At 37.8% G+C, this 19,682-nt stretch overlaps 1 protein-coding gene across 1 annotated transcript in view; it reads right to left on the bottom strand.

Annotated features, from left to right (window-relative positions):
• Positions 1-19,682, bottom strand: part of LOC116828661 (ATP-binding cassette sub-family C member 12) — a 74,508-nt gene that overhangs the window by 51,449 nt on the left and 3,377 nt on the right. The window contains exons 2-7 of the mRNA XM_075073837.1: positions 14,026-14,192; positions 13,173-13,328; positions 11,850-11,997; positions 8,380-8,613; positions 5,971-6,118; positions 2,788-2,936 (exon numbers count right to left, since the gene is read on the bottom strand). Coding sequence (XP_074929938.1) covers positions 2,788-2,936; positions 5,971-6,118; positions 8,380-8,613; positions 11,850-11,997; positions 13,173-13,328; positions 14,026-14,192 — 1,002 coding nt within the window. The remainder of the gene's footprint in view (positions 1-2,787; positions 2,937-5,970; positions 6,119-8,379; positions 8,614-11,849; positions 11,998-13,172; positions 13,329-14,025; positions 14,193-19,682) is intronic.

The following is a 19,682-nucleotide window of genomic DNA, read 5'->3' as shown; positions in this document are numbered from 1 at the left end:
GTCTAGAAGCTTCCTGTGTGATACCTTATCAAAGGCTTCACTGAAATCCAAGTAACTCACGTACGCTGCCCTGCCTTCCAACGTATGCTTTGTCACTTCTTTAAAGAAATCAGTCAGGCTTATTCTTAGTGAACACATGTTGGCAAGTGCCTAACTCCTGTTATATACTATTAAGTGAAACATTTCATTTCATCCCATATAAATGAAACCAGTATTTTCATAAGACATAAATGAGATTACTGATTTGTAATTAAGGTGCCTCTACTTTACAATGCATTTTAAAAATTGGTATTACGTCCACTTTTTTTCAGTCTTTGTGCATTTTCTGTTTATGCAGTTACATGCAAAATAAAAAAGATGCTAATGTTTTTGCTTGTTCCTTGCTTAATTCCAAGAGTTGCCTAGCGAGCTGTGCAAGGCCAGGAAGCAACTGCCTGTCGAGTCAGGGAACTGGGAGAGTCTGTACTGGCAGGAAACTAGGCAGGCAGACTTTGACAGAATCAACGTGTTCCTACATAATGTTTCAGTTCTCTTGAATCAGCATTTTCTAATAGAATATTGTTCTGTTGGAAAATTTTCAACCAATTCTAGTGGGCAGTACAAGAAACTAGTCACAGTTGCAGCCCCTGCACAAGCCTTATAGGCACACACACACACCCTAGCTTCCCAGAGAAGCTGATACAGATGCTCTCTCACATGGTGATACGGTTCACAAGACTCATCTCAGGAGATTTCAACATCCACAAGGGCAAGGACTCTGATATAATAGCTCACAACCTCCTATCCAAACTCTTCGTTTTCTCATAGGGAATCTTTGGACTCCCACACATAAAGCATAAAATATGAAAGTACTATACACAAATATACAAGTAACATACCTGGAATAAACAACTGTTACAAAATGCATCAGCAGATCTGCTTAGCAAAATGGGTTGCTGTGAAATACATCCCCTTTGTGCAATACTCTGCACTAGCTCCACAGTTTAAGGTTTCTAACCTGAAATTCTAAGCTTTCCACGGAACTGGCCCTGTCTACTTGAGAGATCACTTCCATGGCCATGACTTCCCATGGCAACTGTGTCTCACTGGAGCAATGAAACGATCAAACAACATGGGAGGCCAGACTTTACAGGAGCTAGACCAAGAGAATGGAACTTGCTACCAGATGTCAGAATGACAACTAATCACACCGTGTTTACAATGAAATCCGATGTTCATCCCTTCTGCTTAGCTTTACCCCCGTTTGCTCAGTAAACACAGAAACCCTATCAACTATTCAAGTTGTATCTTCTACAGGCTGGGGAAAGAAAGAGAGACTCTCTTATTTCTATTTTCCAATATTTGGAAGGAGGTGTTCGGATACTGGTATGATGGGGGACATATAAGCATATAGATTCATTGGATGAAATCCTGGCTCCATTGAAGTGAATGGCAAAACTTTGATAGTATATCATAAGCTGTATTCTCTTTTATAAGCATTACATAGAATCTTTCCCCTGCTTTTTGCTTTCTTTGACTTTCCTTTTGTACGTCCTCACTCATTTTGTAGTTGAGTGTTTTTGCCAATAAACCCCCTACATGTCAGATTGTTTATTTTTTAAAACAAAATTTCCTCCTTTGCTTATATGTTTACACTTCCTGCCCTCTGTCTTTTCCCTGGCTACTGCTTTCTAAAGAGGAATGCAAAATTTTGCATTAATCTGCATTGAATCCTGTGTGGAAGGAGTGGGTGGTGGATGATCCCAAATGTCTAGTTATTTCTTACTATTTAAGAAAATACTTTAAAGGATTTAAAATACCATATATCTTCTTTTAGAAGCTTCCCTAATTAATAACCAATTTAATTTATTAACTTTATCTTTACCATGCAATGTTTAATAGAAGTTACCCTTGTTTACTAGCCAAATACAGGGGCAGCGAGTTGTATTGGCCCATGGTGCCTGGGGTCCAGGAATATTCAGGGCCCAGGGCCCCGGTTCCACCAATGTTTGGGGCCGGGTCTCTGCTTGCCGTCCCCCCGCACCTGCCCAGGATCGTCTCCTGGTCCCGCCTGCTACCCCCAGGTGATTTAAAAGGGCCCACAGGCTCCCGGCTACCACCACCGGCAGCACAGTGGGGCTAAGGCAGCTTCTGCCTGCCCTCACTCCATGCCACTCCCAGAAGTGGTCAGCACATTCCTGTGGCCCTGGGTGCGGGGGCTGTCTCTGCGCACTGCTCCCGCCCTGAGCGCGGACTCCGCAGCTCCCATTGGCCGGGAACTGGGGCCAATGGGAGCTGCGAGGGTGGTGCTTGCGGGCAGCAGCGTGCAGAGGCTTCCTGGTGTCCCTGCCTACGAGCTGCTGCCAGAGGGGTGTGTGGGTCGCTTTTGGGAGCCACCCAAGGTAAATGTCAACTCCTCACCCTCTCCCGCATACCAGCCCCCCCGGCCCAGCCCAGAGCCCACACCCCTCCCACCTCCAAACTCCCTCCCTGAGCCTGCACCCCTCCCACACCCAAACTCCCTCCCAGAGCCTTAGGCAGGTGTGTGTGTGCCGGGGCAGGGGAAGAGGGGCAGAATTGGGACCCATTCTGGTCACCACCAAAAATTACACAAATCTGGCCATATACAATCTGTACAGGAAAGCTATGTTAAATCTGGAGCTGCCATTCATTAAAAATCCTAGGGGAAAGTAAGTAAATTTAAGAGGATCCAGATTTACTCCACAAAGATATACAGTACTATAAAGGAACAAGGAGTTTGGGGGAAAAATATCTATCTATATATATATACATATATAAAAGTCATACAACTGATGCAGTTAGTTCTTTCTTTAAAAGAGTGTGTAAAACAAATGTCATGACAGTAGCCAGTGTTGATACAATAGGTGTCAGAGCAGAGTTTACACTTTGTACATATCCTGCTTTTTCCAGTATTTTCCTTTCCACATTTCTTATACCTGTGAAATATAAGAAATTTAAAATATTGTAATGTAAAAAAAATGTAAAGCAGAGCTAACATATTCAAGAGAAGACCATTCTAAACAGCAAAGGCCTTCCTTATACTAAGCCTGAATTTGGGAGACATTGATATCAATTGAATTGCATGCACCAAAGGTAAATTTATGGCCCTACATTTGATAGCATTAAGGTGGTAACACAAAAGCTATTTAAACATTGTTACTGGATCTATTTTTCCCTTTAAACAAACAAACAAAAGTCTTATGATTAAGCAAAAACCCAAATGACTACCTTACATATAAACTTTTAGTTTTGGAAGAAACTGATTTTGATTTTTTTTAATAACTTCAATAGATAATACCAGTTTTTTTTAAAAAAATTCAATTGATTTAAATTTTCACAATTGTGTAAAATTATGTGTTTAAGCATTTTTTTATTTTTAATCAAGTTTAAATTTTCACTGTTGCAGAAAACTGAGAGGGATGTCAAACAATAATTTATGACAGATGTTGAGCTTCAAAAAGTTAAAGCTTTATAACCATTAATACACAACCAGTCAACATCACACCTCAAAATATAAAAAGTAAATATCCCTAAATCAAGCAGCATTTTCCTTACTTTGCCTGTCTATAAATTTCAGTTACTATTGCTGGAAATATTTTTGTTGGTTTGTGGGTATATGGTAAAATTAACATTTCCTGATAAAAGACTATATATTTTTGGCCTTTAAAAGCATTAAATGACAGATAATCAGTAAACAGACTCAAATGTTTGCACTTAGGTTCAGTTAAACATTGATTTTAGAGAGCTCTCTTTTCATTACCATGTTTACCTTCCTAAATCTGTATTTTTGTATAAATATTTTATTGCAATATTTACTCCAAAATCTGGAGGAAGTCTTTACAAAGGCTACATGTAAGATAGCATGGGTTGTGATGAACAAGACATGGGCTTGCTTTGTACAGGTTCAGAACCCCAGTTTTGCTTTTAGTTCTGGGTTTGTGTGAAAATGCAAACTCAGAGTGGAAAAGGGAAGGGAAAACACAAAATATGTCTCTTGGTGAGTTGCACTAAAATTGATCAGAGTACCTCCTCTTCAGTAACCCTTTCACCCCAGTAAGCCTGGCCCTCTCTTCAGTGGCCTGGAATCTGTCTACTCCCTTCCAAAGGTATCCCATCACTTACCTTCTGCAGCCTTGAGAAAGAGCCACCTCACCTACTCCTTCTCATATGAAGCCTTTAGGGGGCTGCTTCTCTCCCCACCAGAGTGAGGATCTTCATGGACTGTGGGAAGCCTGTTTCCTTTGTCCCCTTATTTGTATCTCACTTGGTCCCAATGTTCTATTTTTGTGTCCCATTTTATCTCTGTGTACCCACCCGTTCAAAGGTTAGGAGCCCTCTTATAAAAGCAGCACCTCAGTTTACTGCTGTCCTTCTGAGATTATTTCTGGAGGACTGACTCACTTAATGTTCCTTTCTTGACCACCCGTAGGAATGTAACTCTTTGATGTATACCCTGCAGCTGTCCCATCTGGTCTAGGATTTCCCCCTGTTCAGTCTATCTTGGCTGCTTCTGACCATTTTCCCCCAGAGGCTTCCATTTGGTCTCACCCATATGTGGAGACTCATCGCGTATCTTTCCCTCATCCTCCTTTGACCATATGAACAGCTCTTCTGGCCTCCAGTGCTCTGATTTCCCTGTCTGATTCCCTGGCCAGGATCATGGAAATTCGGGCTTTAGGCTCTAAGGTAAGGGATTTGTGAGGTGGGGCTGCCTGGAGAAAGGGAAATATTGCAATACAGGATGCAACATTCCAGGTGCATTGCCACCATAGCAGGCAAAGACAAACTATCTCCTGTAGAGAGATGCCACCCCATGCGCACTCTTTATTTGTTACCCTTTCTATTGCCAAATCACAATGTTTCTTTTCACTGCCCTTTAGCCCTATAGATCTCCCGACTTTCCTGCTTTCCAGCTTTTGGTCTCCCATTGAATGGCTGAGTTTTGAGTCATTTTTACCTAAATATATTAGCTGAATTTCTTATTATTATTTTCTGCCATATTGCTACCTCTGTATTATTACTGTATTCTGACCACCTCCTGATTTAGATTTACCTCCACTTCCAGATCATGAATGAAGAGATTAAATAGGACAAATCTTAACATCCCTCCCACTCCCAATTTAATGCTGTTTTATCATTCCACCTTATTTATGACACTTCAGTTTACAATCTAGGTAAGTGGTCACATCCAGGCCAGTACAAATTAATCTCGTGATCAACATTTCATGAGTCATCCTATTAAATCCTATATTGCATTTGCTATCTTCCTTTATTAGGGGCCCAGTCCTGAGCGGTACTAACTGCTCTTCAACTCCCACTTATGATGGGAATTGAGGGCACACAGCAACCTCTTGGGATTGAGCCCTTACTCTGTAACAGCCAAAAGCAGTAATCAGATTTGTTTGGCAAGATTTGCTGCTTGTTGTAGACAAATTGGAGTGAGTTCAGAGAAGAGCAAAAATTTTATTAGGAAGCTAGAGGGAATAATTTATGAGAAAAGAGAGCCAAATATGCATGGCTTGACTAAACAATAAAGATGATATAAGATTTTACAAGTATTTGAAGAGTATAAACACCAAGGAGAGAATGAGTGGAATTATTGAGGGTATAGGAGTAGGAGTAATGGGATGAAATTGGAAGAAAAGTGTAGGCTCAAAATCATGGTTGAGAATCATGTTAACCCCATTGCTTGGAATTGTTGAAATTAGACTGGATTAGGAGGTAGGCTAGGTAATATAATGTGGGGAGCTGCACTGGCAGGGTCATGGTGTAAATGGCATGATACTTCAGGGGTATGTTCTGCTGATTTTCAGTGGAGAAAACAGAACAGGGGTTCATGAACATCCTTCTTAGAGACAATAGGTGGTTTTAAAAACACAGAGCACATTAAGTTTCTATAAATCACTGATATTGGACAGAAAGGCACAGTTACCATTTTATATACTATTTTAAAATAGCCGCTTTCTATACCTTTAATTGCCTTTGCAAAAGATTTTTCCCAAGCATACATTTTAATCAATTTAATGCATGTTAAAATCTCATTCATTGTTTGCACACGCGTATCAGTCACTGAAATAGCAGCTCGTCGGAATACAGATGTGAGCTTAGCCATGAACATCTGCAATCAAAATGTAAAAATGCTATTAAAATACATCCTTAAAATGGAGACATCTAACAAAAAATGTGACTTTAAGCAAACATGTTTGAGAGTGTGTTTGTGTGGATGGTAAATGCCTACAGCTGGCAATATTGCAGGATCCAATTGCCACATCCTTTTAAAGTGACAGCATTATGTTGCTACCTCACTAGCTAGTCTTTGTACATTTGAATGTTTTTCCTCCATATGCTTCCAAACTCTTTTTAGAATATTCATGTTTCCAGTTTCTATTGATACTCATTGTAGTATTCCAATGAACACATTAAAGGCCTCATTCAGGATTCCATTTTTGCATCCAATCATATATATTGTATAGATTTCTTGTTCCTTTTCTAATTTGACTCTTCTTCTAAGATGTTTGTCACCTAGACTAGAGCTTGCTTCCATGTCAGAGGCTATTAACATATCATGTAAAAAACAGGAACAGATCTGTATGTTCCTGTACACCTTACTGTTTAGACATGATGAGGGAACAGGAAACAGCTGTGATTTCCTATTCACCTTAATACGTAGATTTGACAATCTTTGTATATATTTTTACCCTTACTGATGCTAATATCAAGTTAGAAAAAGAACAAGAAAGCTATACAATATATATTACTGGATGCAAAAAGGGAGGCCTGAATGAGTCCTTTATTGTGTTCAGTGGAATACTGTAATGAACCGCAATAGATGCAGGAAATGTGAATATTCAAAAAAGTTTGGAAGTATATGGAGGAAAAACATTCTAACGTATAAAGACTAGCTAGTGAGGTAGAAGTATAATGCTGTACTTTAAAGGATGTGGCAACTGGCTCCTGCAATATTGCCAGTTGTAGCCATTGACCATCCACACAACCACACACTCAAAACAAAAAAACCCAAAAAACAAAGCAATACAAAACAAAAAAAACACCTGCTGCTACCATATTGAAAACACTTTGAGGCAATGGTTTGTGGTTCTGTGTGTTTAGCTCTTAAAGGTGCGACAGCATTGTACAGTAGGAGATTATCAAACGTAGTTTAGAAATTGTTAAGATGTGCCTGAAATGTTTAATCAATTGAAAACACGTTTCATTAACTATACAGCTCTATGCCCTTTTAAACAGAAATAAAAGACATAGCTTAATTTAAAAGAAACAACAGATTATTCCACTGTTACTGCTTGAAAGGAACGCTCCTTAACTATTCTGAAAGTAGTTTATTGTTTATATGAAAAATTTAAGCACTAGTGAATACCCAATTAATACATTAATTAACACACTAGAACTATCTTAATGCCATATTTTCATAATAGTCTCTACGCTTGCACGAGTTATTGATTGTACAACAGGTACAAAATTGCAGTTACATATATTAGAATTATCATCTGTAACTGTTGTACTTGATTGTTTTTTAAAATTTGGCCCTTGTTTTGTCTTTAAATCATATTCATTTTAGTTTTTCTAAAATGGCTTACATGGCAACACTAAAGTGAAAAAATACTTGCAAGTAGGTATTGCAGTGCTGTGTATCAGAATGAGATCAGAGGCCTAGATAATAGAAATTCTCCTTTTAGTTATTCCAGAGCAACTGTGAGAATAGAGTTACTTTGGATTTACTGAGAGAAGAACATGGTCCTTTATTGAGTTCTTTAATAAAATATGGTTTAAGGTAAGGATTTTCAAAGGAGCCTAAAGAGTTAAGTACCCAACTCCACATTAATTTTTAGTGCCTTATACCCTTAGGATCCATTGAAAATCTCAGCCTTACATTTAATATTGATCAATGTACACATAAAATGATTAGGAAAATTAGTCACTTTACCTGTAGAGGTATAAATATAATATAAACAAATGTTCCTGTGAGTGCAGTGGGACCAAGAATAAGACAAGAATATATGGTACAAACGATCATTAGTGCAGGCACAGTAATTGGCAAAGGACAAAATAAGGCAGCTTCAAACATTCGATAGCCATCATTAGATAATACATTAATGACCTGCAAACACACAAAAAAGAGAGAGATGAATAATTCTCCCTTTTATCAATATTTTTGTGACCAAGAGTTTTTAAACCAATCATGTTTTTATAATCCCAGGAGTAAGACTTTTAGGATCCACTATCCATATACTGTTTATTAGTGCATGAAGACTTAAGTGACTATACCATTTAAATTGACTTATTTTAGTATTTCATAAAAACAGCTCAGACATTAAAGGCCACCTAGAGGTTAAGAAGTAGAATATGATTATGGAAACTTACCTCACCAACAGAGATGTGTGTCAAAGACTTAAATGCTAATAGATATTCAAAAGCTACTGTAGATACAGCAACTTTTAATCGTATAGCTGTACGGTAGTTGATGGCCCATGCTAATGCCCAAAATATTACTTTAAAAAGTTCAGCAAGAAAAAGTGCTATGCAGAGTCCAATTCCCCCAATGCTGTCTTTGGAGACACTTTCACTGTGCTGTAGAATTTTATGAATGATCACAGTCTGCAAAGAAATTTCAGAATTATTTTAAAATTGCATCATGAAAAATTTCACATCTGTTAACCTTTGGGAAGTTCCAACACAGCAAAGCCAGGAACTGTGCTGCTTCCACAGATACCTCTACAATGCACACTCCTTTCAGTGGCATGTAGAGTTCATAACCTACATGCCCCCCTAGCAGCATAGATGGTGAGGCACTGCTTAGGTAAGTAGAGTGATAAAACAGCTGAACCATGCGGGTATGTGCCCTACATTACTCTGCAGTACCTCTCCATCTATGCAGTATTTTAGTAGTGTAATGTTATGCTGCCTCCTCATTGATGGAGTCTTTCACCACTGCAGGGAAAGGCTCCAGCCACAGGGAGCCTGAGGGGAAAGGACCCTCAAGAGCCTTTCCCCACTGTCTACACTCCCTCCCCTCAGAGCCTTTCGCTGACATGTGTACACATTGCAGTGTGGACTCAGACGGCTTTTCACTGCAGGATGTAGCTACATGTACCCTAAAGACCTCTGCAAGTGCTGCGCAGTGTAGGCATACCTAGCATGGTACCATATGAGATTTATATATATAAATAATAGAGGTTTTGGGAAGGAAAGTACATTTTATATTCATGAGGTACTAAAGGATAGGCATTCAGATATTATGATGATGAGTGCAGGATGATGCCTGGCTAGATTTTAATAGATGGTTACCAGTTACCTATCTATCTGCTGTATACCGGTATCTGTCACATTTGAGAACCACATGGTTTCACTGTGGGAAGATTCTGAAATTAGTTACTTGTATTATTGGCCCAATGAAAATATTTATCCATGCTTGACATCCTGATGTAAAGTTGCTGCTATTCTGTGAGGAAGGTATGAACAAATACATTAATTGATAAAACTGCAATAATGGGGATTTCAACTAAGTGTGCTTAAACTGGTCAATTGTCACATCAGAGCAAGGTTTAACAATTGCTTTTTGCAACAGATAGTTCCAAAGAGAGAGATTATTCTGGACTTGTTTCTTATTACCATACAGAATAGGTTGGTGCAAGGACAATAATTGAGCCACAAAGTAATATTGACTGTAATATAACTAAGTTCAACATCCTTGGAAGAGGAATCACACTAAAAGCTAGAATTTAGAATTTAGAGACCAAAATTTAGAAAGTGGGATTTTTTTAAATATAAGAAGAGGATGATTGGCAGAACTGAAGGGCAACAAATTTAAAAGACAAATTGCTAAAAGAAAAGACTAACACAAAATTTAATGAACCATTGGAACTCATTCCCATGAGATATCATTTTGATCAGGAGCTTATTAGGATTCAATAAAAGGATTAGACATTTCTGTGGCTAATGAGAATATCCACAGTTACGTGGGACAGAAATAAAAAATGAATGCTACAGTAGTACATATAATAAAAAGAAACCTCTAACAAGAATCAGGGTCTTCAGCAGAGCCAGTCTGGCAGCAGGGCCTGCAGCAGACACTCTCCGGACAACCTAATGAGCACAGCTGGCCTGTGGCTGCTTGATTGGCTAGACAGCCTATTTGACTGGAAGAGCCATCAGATGGGCGCTTAAGCCCAGCCACAACAGCAGTTCAAGGGCTGCTCAAAATATTTGCCCATAGCAGCAATAGCTCCTGAGTTTCTTGTTAGCTTGTTTCTAGGCTTGCTTCTGCCTTGGACCCAGCTTCTGCCTTGCCTCGCTCCAGGTAACCTAGTTCTTACAGGGAGGGTCCCCAGAGCCCAGGCTCCAGCCCAAACCTGAATGTCAACACTGCAATCTTATAGCACCACAGCCTGAGCGCAATGGGCCTGGCAGAGATGTTTGACTGCAGTGCAGACATACTCTAAGGCTCTCAGTTCCTCTCTTCCCACAAACAGTTAAAAAAAAGTCACTGGAAATCACTACCATGGTAGAATAATCTTATTTGTCAATTTGTTTCTGAAATCCTTCTGACTTATCTGGGTTTCCTCCTTACTTTCTTCTCAAACACATACTAGCTCTCTCAAGCCCATAGAAATGTCTTTGAAAATCATCAAAGAATGGTCAAGCAAAGTTTCCCCCCAAAAATCTGCCATTTCTACTTTAAGAATGTAAAATGTAAGCATACATAGGGATAGGTGAATGACAAACACTGTGGATCTATCAAAGTTTGAAGATGGCCCTGTTGTCTACCCCTTTCTTATATGGACTCTGCCCCATCCCTGCAGCAAGCTATGGCTCCTCTACTTGATGCCATTGTCTTTACAGGCATTTGCTGCCTTGATTTTCTGTAGCAGGAACCATTTTGCATGTCTCTTCCTTTTTAACAGTTATTAAAACCCCCATTCCTTTGTATCCCCTTACTATGGAGATTCTCAACAAACTATCTTTTGCTTTGTGATTGTTAGGTAGATGATACAACTAAGATTTTTGAGATGGTCACAAGTTATTGGTATTATTATTGGGCATTTTTACAGTGCAAGTTTTTGTTGTTGTTTAGTACTCATATACAACTTCTAGATAAAGCATATTTGCCAAGCAAGCTCGTGGGCTTGCCTACTTTAGAGGCAAGTACTTTAAATGTAATTGGTACTGTATAAATGTTAAACTCCTGACTTCACAACAGAAATGGCACTAGTAAACAGAATAATAATGCAGGATACTTTTAAAATCTGCAAATGTAATAACATACTGCATGTAAACATATGGTGATACCATGGCTAGGTACTCAGACTACAGTGGTGGGTAGAAGGACTCAGAACATGTTTCTGACTAATGGAACATTGTTGTTAGGGTCTCTGTGAAGAATTCAATACTTTAATAATAAGAATTACTTTAGATTTCTATTGATTTGTCATATATAGAATATGGGGATTCTACATGTATGAACAGCTAGCTGGCCTTGAACTCTTCATGGACTCTTATAAGTTGAAGCTCATGTTATGTATCACCAGAAATCTTTTTTAGATTTGCAATAAAATATCTGATTTGACCCAGACCTTCCATGACACCATACTTTAGATGAGACATAGCTTTATAAAAAACAAAGATTAAAGAAGACTCATTTGGCTTTGAGAGATCCATGGAATCCTCTCATTACAGGTGATTGGTGAGGTTAATGTCCTTTAATGCCTGTTAATTCTTTAAAATTCTATCAATAACTGAGCAACAAAAAATTGTCTCCATTTCCCATACTTCGTTTATCAAAGAGAGATTAATTGCAGTACACTAAAATTGTTCATCAGTATGGAACTACTTACTGGTCCTAAAGCAGCCAAGATAATACAAATGAAGTTTGCTATCACATCCACCAAAATTCTTGTTCTCTGAAATTTAAGAACTACTCTGACCAAAGGAGCTTTTTCAGGCCCGACTCTTGCAAGTTCTGCTTCCCAAAGGAGTTGAAATCTGGAGAAAAAAATATCCCCACATATTAAAGAGTAGAAGGTTAAATAGAATGGTAAAGCATTTTTTCTAATCACAACAGTTAATAAGAAACATATATGAAACTGCTATGATGATAAAATTAAAATTCAGTTCCTCATCCTGTCAATCAATAGCTATAGAAATCTAAAAATTATACAAAGAACATTTTTATAGATAACAATTCATGAAGGGAATTCATTATTCAATGTGATTCCGCTAAGGAAATTATCACATTGAAAACATTAAAATTTGCAATCTGAGGACAGATATTCTTAACTGTTCAGCTAAGTGTATGTATACTAGAACACACTCAGTTGAAATAGTTTTCAAAATCTCAGGAATTAATTGGTTGCTGATGGTACCTGGGGCAGAACTAATGAATACTACAACCACTAAAGCAAAGATACATAGGGTCCTTAATATTCTTTTCCCAATCCATTATGTGCAAAATTTACTAGTCTTTTCAAAGAGCTTTGCAACACATTTAGGCTCAATACTGTATGATGCTGATACTCTGGTCTTGATCCAGCAACACACTTAAACATGTATTTGAAGTTAATGTACTTATATTAATTGCTAGATTTGGGCCAGAATGTTCAGCACCTGTCAGGATTGAGCCCTTCAGGTCTGTTTCAAATCCCATTAATGGAAAGACTCCCATGGACTTCAGTGGGCTTTAGACCAGGACCTGTAGTGCCATAGCTGAAGAAGCGTTAGCTGCCATACAGAAGGCTAAAATTTTGGAGGGAGTTCTTGATTTCAACACACCTGGGTCTTCCTTGTGAGGAATTGTGCCCTACCTCAGATTCTTGCAATTTGGAATCCTTGTATAAGATACGGGAAGAAAGAATAAATGGAAAAGGAATAAAGGAAAGAGAAGACTCAAGAAGTTTTGTTTCCTTCTCCCTTCTTTTGTATCTTTTTCAAAAAACAATTCCCAACAACTTGTTTTCTTCTTTTCTTTCTCTTCCTCCTCTTTTTTTATTGTTTTATTGTTTTTTTTCTTAAGGGTCAAACAGTAGGAAACATGAAAAACATTTTGCAGCTAAAAACTACTACTATATGTTATATATAGTGCCCCCCACAAAGTCTCAAATCATTACTCTCAGTAAAGGAGGAATCTTACAATAATTATATTGAAATTGAAATAATCCTACCTTTTTGCATTTGGCTCTGAACTATCGTGATATGATAATGGAGGTAAAGTGTCCACGTTAATATTGTGTCTGTATCCTTTGATCATTAAAGATGAAAGCCAAGAATATGTAGCAAATGAGAACAGTCCTGCATTATCCATTGGGTTAACAGTAGATCTAGGGGGAAAATACAAGCTACTAATACAGTATTCAAGTTAATTTCACAGTTGTCTCACTGACTTTACAAATGTTAATTGTAGAAAATTATGTTTTCTGAGCCATATAAAGACCTTTTGATACTGTTAGGCAGAGACCATCATGCATCCCTTAGTGGAGTGATAGATAATATGAATACACCACTTATTAATTAATGATAAGGTAAGGTCACACTGATGGGGTGAGAATCTAGTCTGTAGCTTCCAAAGCACGCTGTGTGCGTGTGCTCAGCTTCTGAGCTAAAAACCAGCTTCATTACTTGAAGTCAACTGGCATTTGCTGCATTTAATCAGTATCCTCAGATAATGCTACAGGGCATACACAGAGCATCAGAGTAGTCACTCATGCTAGCTTTCAACAATGCTGAAATATCAGATTCTGTCAGTTTAGCTCAGCTCAGATTATGCCTAAAAATTTTCTTGGCAATGTATTAACTCAATTAACCAATTAAATATAAGTGAAACACCGTTAGTAGTTCATTAAAACAGATAATGCAATTTCAACCACTAAAACACATTTGAAGTAAATGCTAGCTTAATAGTTAGGGAGGTGCGGGTAATCAAGACTTCCTGAAAAATAAATTTTAATCTTCATTAGCCATCAGAAAATATATATTTTCCTATATATTATATTTCAATTATAAATAAATGTGACTTGCTTTGCTTTGAGGCGGACAGGAATCATTGTTTTTAAACTAGGTTTATATTTGCGGTAAAAGGTCGTTTCATCATCTCGTATATCTAGATGAGGTAACAGATATGGTGCTGAAGTAACCATTGTGCTGGTTTGCAGGTACCAAGGTTCCTTGTGCTCAGTCAGATTTCTCTGTGAAGTAAAATTTAAAAAATAGAGCATATTAACATTAATTATTTTTATTTAAGTTGCATTTTAAAATATGTGGTAAAGCCCATAACCATTTTCAAACCACAACAATATTTTATCATTGGTGAAAGGCTGGAAGGGATCTCCATAGTTATCTATTTCATTCCCCTGCACAATGTAGAAATACAGTACGCATACACTTTCTCCCCATTTATAATACTCCCATCACCATGGTAACTCAGTAACCAAAACTATAAAAATCTACAAGCTGTCCGAACCTTTTTGCCTTTGCCTTCTGAAGTACAGAGAAACCCCATTAAACCACAATACAGTGAACACATGCAACTCAGCATCTCTCAAAATCAGGTCATTTCTTTTTGGTACCTAATATGGCTATATCAGTAGGTCCTCAATGTTAAGTATCTATACTTGAAAATGTTGGCATATGAGTTTAATCAAGTTTATAGTTAACATCTCTAATGCTGTTGCTTCAGTGACCTCTCTTGGCAATTTAGGGTTTTATCCAAACCCCACTGAAGTCAAAAGAAGGTTTTTTCCTACATTGAGGATACTAGGATTGAGCCCTTAGTCTGTCTTTGTATGTTATAATACCTAATCCTTTTATCATTTTTGTAGCTTTTCTATGGAGTTTCTCTTCAGTCTTTTTCTAGTGAAGAGTTTCAAACTGTAAACAGTCTGAGTCTGAATGTACTAAAGCTGTTTTAAGAGATGAAGTGTGTATATGCCCCAGAATAGCTTTTCTTTTTTCTCTTCAGTGTAAATTCATGTTAGATGTTTGTGCCTATACCCGTCTCTGTGTTTAAGATGTCTTAACCATCAAGCTCCATTTTGTACTTCTGAATGCTATTATTATTCTTTCCTCCACTGCATGCTCACATAATGCATTTTTCAAAGTAAACTCATTCCCACTTATTTCTGTCCACTTCTCTAGTTCTCTCTGGATCATTCTGTAATTCTTTGTAAGGGCACGTTTGCAGATCCACCTCCAGAAATTTTGTGATATCTGCATAATTGATCTATTTACAATTCATTTATTCCAAATCGTTTATAAAGTATTAGCCAAACATAGACCCAATATTGATGCTATTGGGACCATACACTCATTTCATATCTTGCCTCCATGTAATGAAAATAAACTGTTTGATAGTACATTGATGGAGACTATAAATACTCTGAGCAGAGAGATTTATCCTAGCAGGAGCCAGATTCTGATTTCCCTCCCTCCATTTTTACACCAGTCTTACTGCACTGTCTTCAATGAAGTTGGTCTTGATTTATATCTGTGACTCTAACACCAGCCATCTCTAGAACATGTATAAATGCTGGAAGATGGAAACGGGCATCTTGCTCATTTCCATTGTTTCTTCCATTATTTTTTAAACCTGTTTGTGTCGTTTAATTTGTTTGCATGGTCCCTATGGTCCTGCATACAACGGGCATGATACTTTGATTAGGGTTTTCACGCAAAAAAATGTTTAAGCACAGTTCACTAGAAAGATGGTAAGTGCTAGCACCGTTTTTCTGGCCATTAGAGACAGAATCTCTTTTGTAAACACTTCCTGTCTCCGTTTTCTTTCTAGTTTAAGGCAGTAAAGTGCATCTGAAATCCCATAACCATTATATTTCCCAGAAATCAAATTAGATCTTGTAGGAATATATGAACAAAGTGTTTGACACAATATGCTGAGCACTGAACACACAACCAAGAAAAATGAACTCTTTGGAGAACGAGGACTGAAATTTGCAAATAGGACATTTTCTAGCAACCTTCTTCTAAAATGCTGAAAAAGGCATATCTTTATGAAAAAATGAAAAAGACTGATTACTGTCTGAATCACAGTTCAGAGATTCAAGTCTTATAACCTTTTATTTCTTCTTATATTTTTGCTACCGAAAATGCTCAGAGGGATACTGGGGAAAATAACTCCCACTATTTGCAATTTTTAAAATAAACTTACTTCAATCACGTCAACTGAAGATAATAGTCTGCCCAATACAACTATGCTGATTTAAAATACTCAGCTAATTTAATAATAAAATTGCGGCTGCTAAGAAGTCAAGTTGCAATACTTTGCATGAATTTTTAAAATGGTGCTCTTTGCAATTTAACTGCAAAAACCATGTCTCATGTCAATTTCCTCTGGTCAAATCTCTAAAGGCTTCATTTTACCATTTCTTTCCCTATTTTTTCTTTTATGTAGATATCAAAAGTACAATATATAGTGAGTCTTCTAAAAATATGTAAAGATATATTTTTGAAGAAGAGTTGTAATATAAACTGCTAGTGGACGACTACAGGACTCTATCAGCAATATAGATCATAATATAATTATGTGATAAATATTTGCTCATAATGATGTTGGAGATTTTAGTCTGACAGTGAAATTGTATTATACTTGATTATGTAAAATATGAATTTTCACTAATGTAGTACACATGTTGCCATTCAAATAGGAAATGTTAATTTTGTAACATTTACTTGTGATAAATTTGGGGAGGGGGCTGTCCTATTGCAGCAGCAGAAAAAATAATCTCTACTCAAATACATGTGAAGTAAATATTAGATTATTATTTGGGAAGCTGGAGGTAGCCAAGACCCACTGAAAAATAAATTTTAATCTTCATTAGCCATCGGAAAATGATTCAGGGCATGTGCCCTACAAAAATTATTTTGTGTGTGTTTAAATAAATACATACACAATGAATATTTGTATAAGTCACACATATATGCATTGTGTAAATATTCATCCCAGGACTGGTGATATGGGGACAGGGAAATTCTTGTTTTTTATTTTAGAAGCCTCCTCTTTCTTTGCTGGAGGATCTTGACATTTTTGGAAGACCTTAATATTGATTTCAGAGTGGTAGCCATGTTAGTCTGTATCAGCAAAAACAACAAGGATACTAACAAATTTATGTGGGCGTCACATAAGGCTGTAAGGTAAACTGCACCTCTCCCTTCTGTCAATTTTAGGAACAAAGGTACTGATTCTTAGAGTCTTTGATATTCCTGACATTTCTTTTGTTATCACTGAAATTTCTCACATACAGCCAAAGCAAAACTTTTTGAAAGTTTGAAAGGCCATCTGTGTATATAAACTTCAATTCAGGAAGCTATCCTTATTCAGGACAGCCCTTAATACATGCTTAACTTTGACTTCAGTGAGATTTAAGCACAAGCTCAAGTGCTGTCCAGAATAGGGATAGAGTGAGTGAGTGTTAAGCGCTTTACTAAATCAGAGCCTAATAAAAAGGTGTATATGAAAAAAAAAAATTTAATTTAATTTTAAGATCACCTTTAATTAATAACGATGAATGAAACATAGACTATCCCAAAAGATGTGCATAATAATTTAATGCATCCTGGATTTAATTAAATAGAATAAGGGTCAAATTCTGCTCTGTTACGTTAGTGCAACCCCACTGAAATTTATGGGCACGTGCAAGTGTAATGGACAGCATAGTTGGCCCTACATTTCTAATTATAGTGCAACTAAACAATATTCAATCTCTGGCAGCTGTGGGGCTGGGATTAAAAGGTTGTTTGAACAGGGCAGGAGGTGGGCTAAAACTTCCAGCTCTGGGCTAAAGCATATAGCAACTTAAATCTGCCTTTCCTGTCGTTATTTTATAGTTCACTTCAGTACTGCTTGCACAGGATGCTCTCCATTTGTCTTCCTGCACAAGGCCTGAAATATGTGGTTACCCTTTATATATTGTGATGGGGCAAGGCCAGATGGCTACAGTAAAGTACTGAGAAACAGGTATATTAGCCCCAGGCTAAACAAATCCCTAGTACCCTGGTAACCAAATGGCAGTTGCTCCAGGTTAATCAAGGCACCTGGAGCCAATTAAGATCTTTCTAGAAGGCGTAGAGATAGCTACTTTAATTAGAACACCCTGCAGCCAATCATGGCAGGCTAATCAGGGCACCTGGGTTTTAAAAGGAGCTCACTCCAGTCAGGCAGGGAGGAGCCAGAGGAGAAGAGCTGGGAGTAAAGAGCTGAGAGTGAGAGAGTGACTGCTGAGGATTGAGGAGGATAAGTGTTATCAGAACACCAGGAGGAAGGTCCTGTGGTGAGGATAAAGAAGGTGTTTGGAGGAGGCATGGGGAAGTAGCCCAGGGAGTTGTAGCCGTCATGCAGCTGTTACAGGAGGCCTATAGACAGCTGCGATCCATAGGGCCCTAGGCTGAACCCGGAGTAGAGGGCAGGCCGGGTTCCCCCAAATCTCCCAACTCCTGATCAGACACAGGAGGAACTGACCAGACTGTGGGTTCCACAAGAGGGGAAGATCACTGAGGTGAACAAATCCGCCAATACGTGCAGGACCCACCAAGTAAGAGGAGGAACTTTGTCACAATATTCAATAATGTTGATGAAATAACTTGCCATATTGGATGTCATTTGAGGAGAAACTAGTTTAACACAAGTTATTTCACTCAGATCTCCAGTTCTGGTGAAATGTGCCCTTCCTTCTCTATAATATATAGAGGTCATCCTCAGTTATCTGGTGGTCCTTCTGCCTTAAACTGTGACATCACAACCATGAATTTCAAACCTGTACAGCACATTCTGAGAATTCATGCATTGTAATGTATGTAATTGGGTCAGTTATATGTAAATTACAACAAATTTCCCAGGTATGTACTGCACATTTAATAATATCTGATATACAAGGTGGTCTTTGGGGCTTTTTTTTTTGTTAAGTCTGATATTGCAATTAAAAAAAATTGCTCCTAGGAACTTTTCTAAACAGCCATAATAAACTTTACATAAGATACTGAAGAACTATGTCTGCATTCAGAAGTACACAGCCTATCACAAGGCAATTTGATCCGTCAATAAAGAGACAGCAGCTGCAGAGTTGTTTTAACAGAGATGGAATGTGCAAAATAAGTGTCTATATGCCACTGTTTTTATGTACAATACTTTAATATTCTAACAGAATTCCTATGAACATAAGAACAGCCATACTGGGTCAGACCAAAGGTCCATCCACCCAGTATTCTGTATACTGACAGTGGCCAATGCCAAGTGCCCCAAGGGAGTGAACCTAATAGGTAATGATCAAGTGATCTTTCTTCTGCATCCATCTCCACCCCTCTGACAAATAGAGGCTAGGGACACCATTCCTTACTTCCTGGCTAATAGCATTAATGGATTTACCTCATGAATTTTCTAGTTCTCTTTTAAACCCTTTATAGTCCTAGTCTTCACAACTCTTCAGGCAAGGAATTCCACAAGTTGACTGTGGCTGTGTGAGGAAGAACTTCCTTTTATTTGTTTAAACCAGCTGTCCATAATTTCATTGGTGGCCTAGTTCTTATATTATGGGAATAAGTAAATAACTTTTCCTTATTATTTTCTCCACACCATGATTTTATATACCTCTATCATATCCCCCCTTAGTCTCCTCTTTTCCAAGCTGAAAAGTCCTAGCCTCTTTAATCTCTCCTCATATGGGACCCGT

The sequence above is a fragment of the Chelonoidis abingdonii genome, chromosome 19 (genome assembly GCF_003597395.2).
Source record: "Chelonoidis abingdonii isolate Lonesome George chromosome 19, CheloAbing_2.0, whole genome shotgun sequence".
Classification (NCBI taxonomy): Eukaryota; Metazoa; Chordata; order Testudines; family Testudinidae; genus Chelonoidis; species Chelonoidis abingdonii.
The sequence above is the reverse complement of the archived record's forward strand: the minus strand, read 5'-3'. Positions and strand labels throughout refer to the sequence as shown.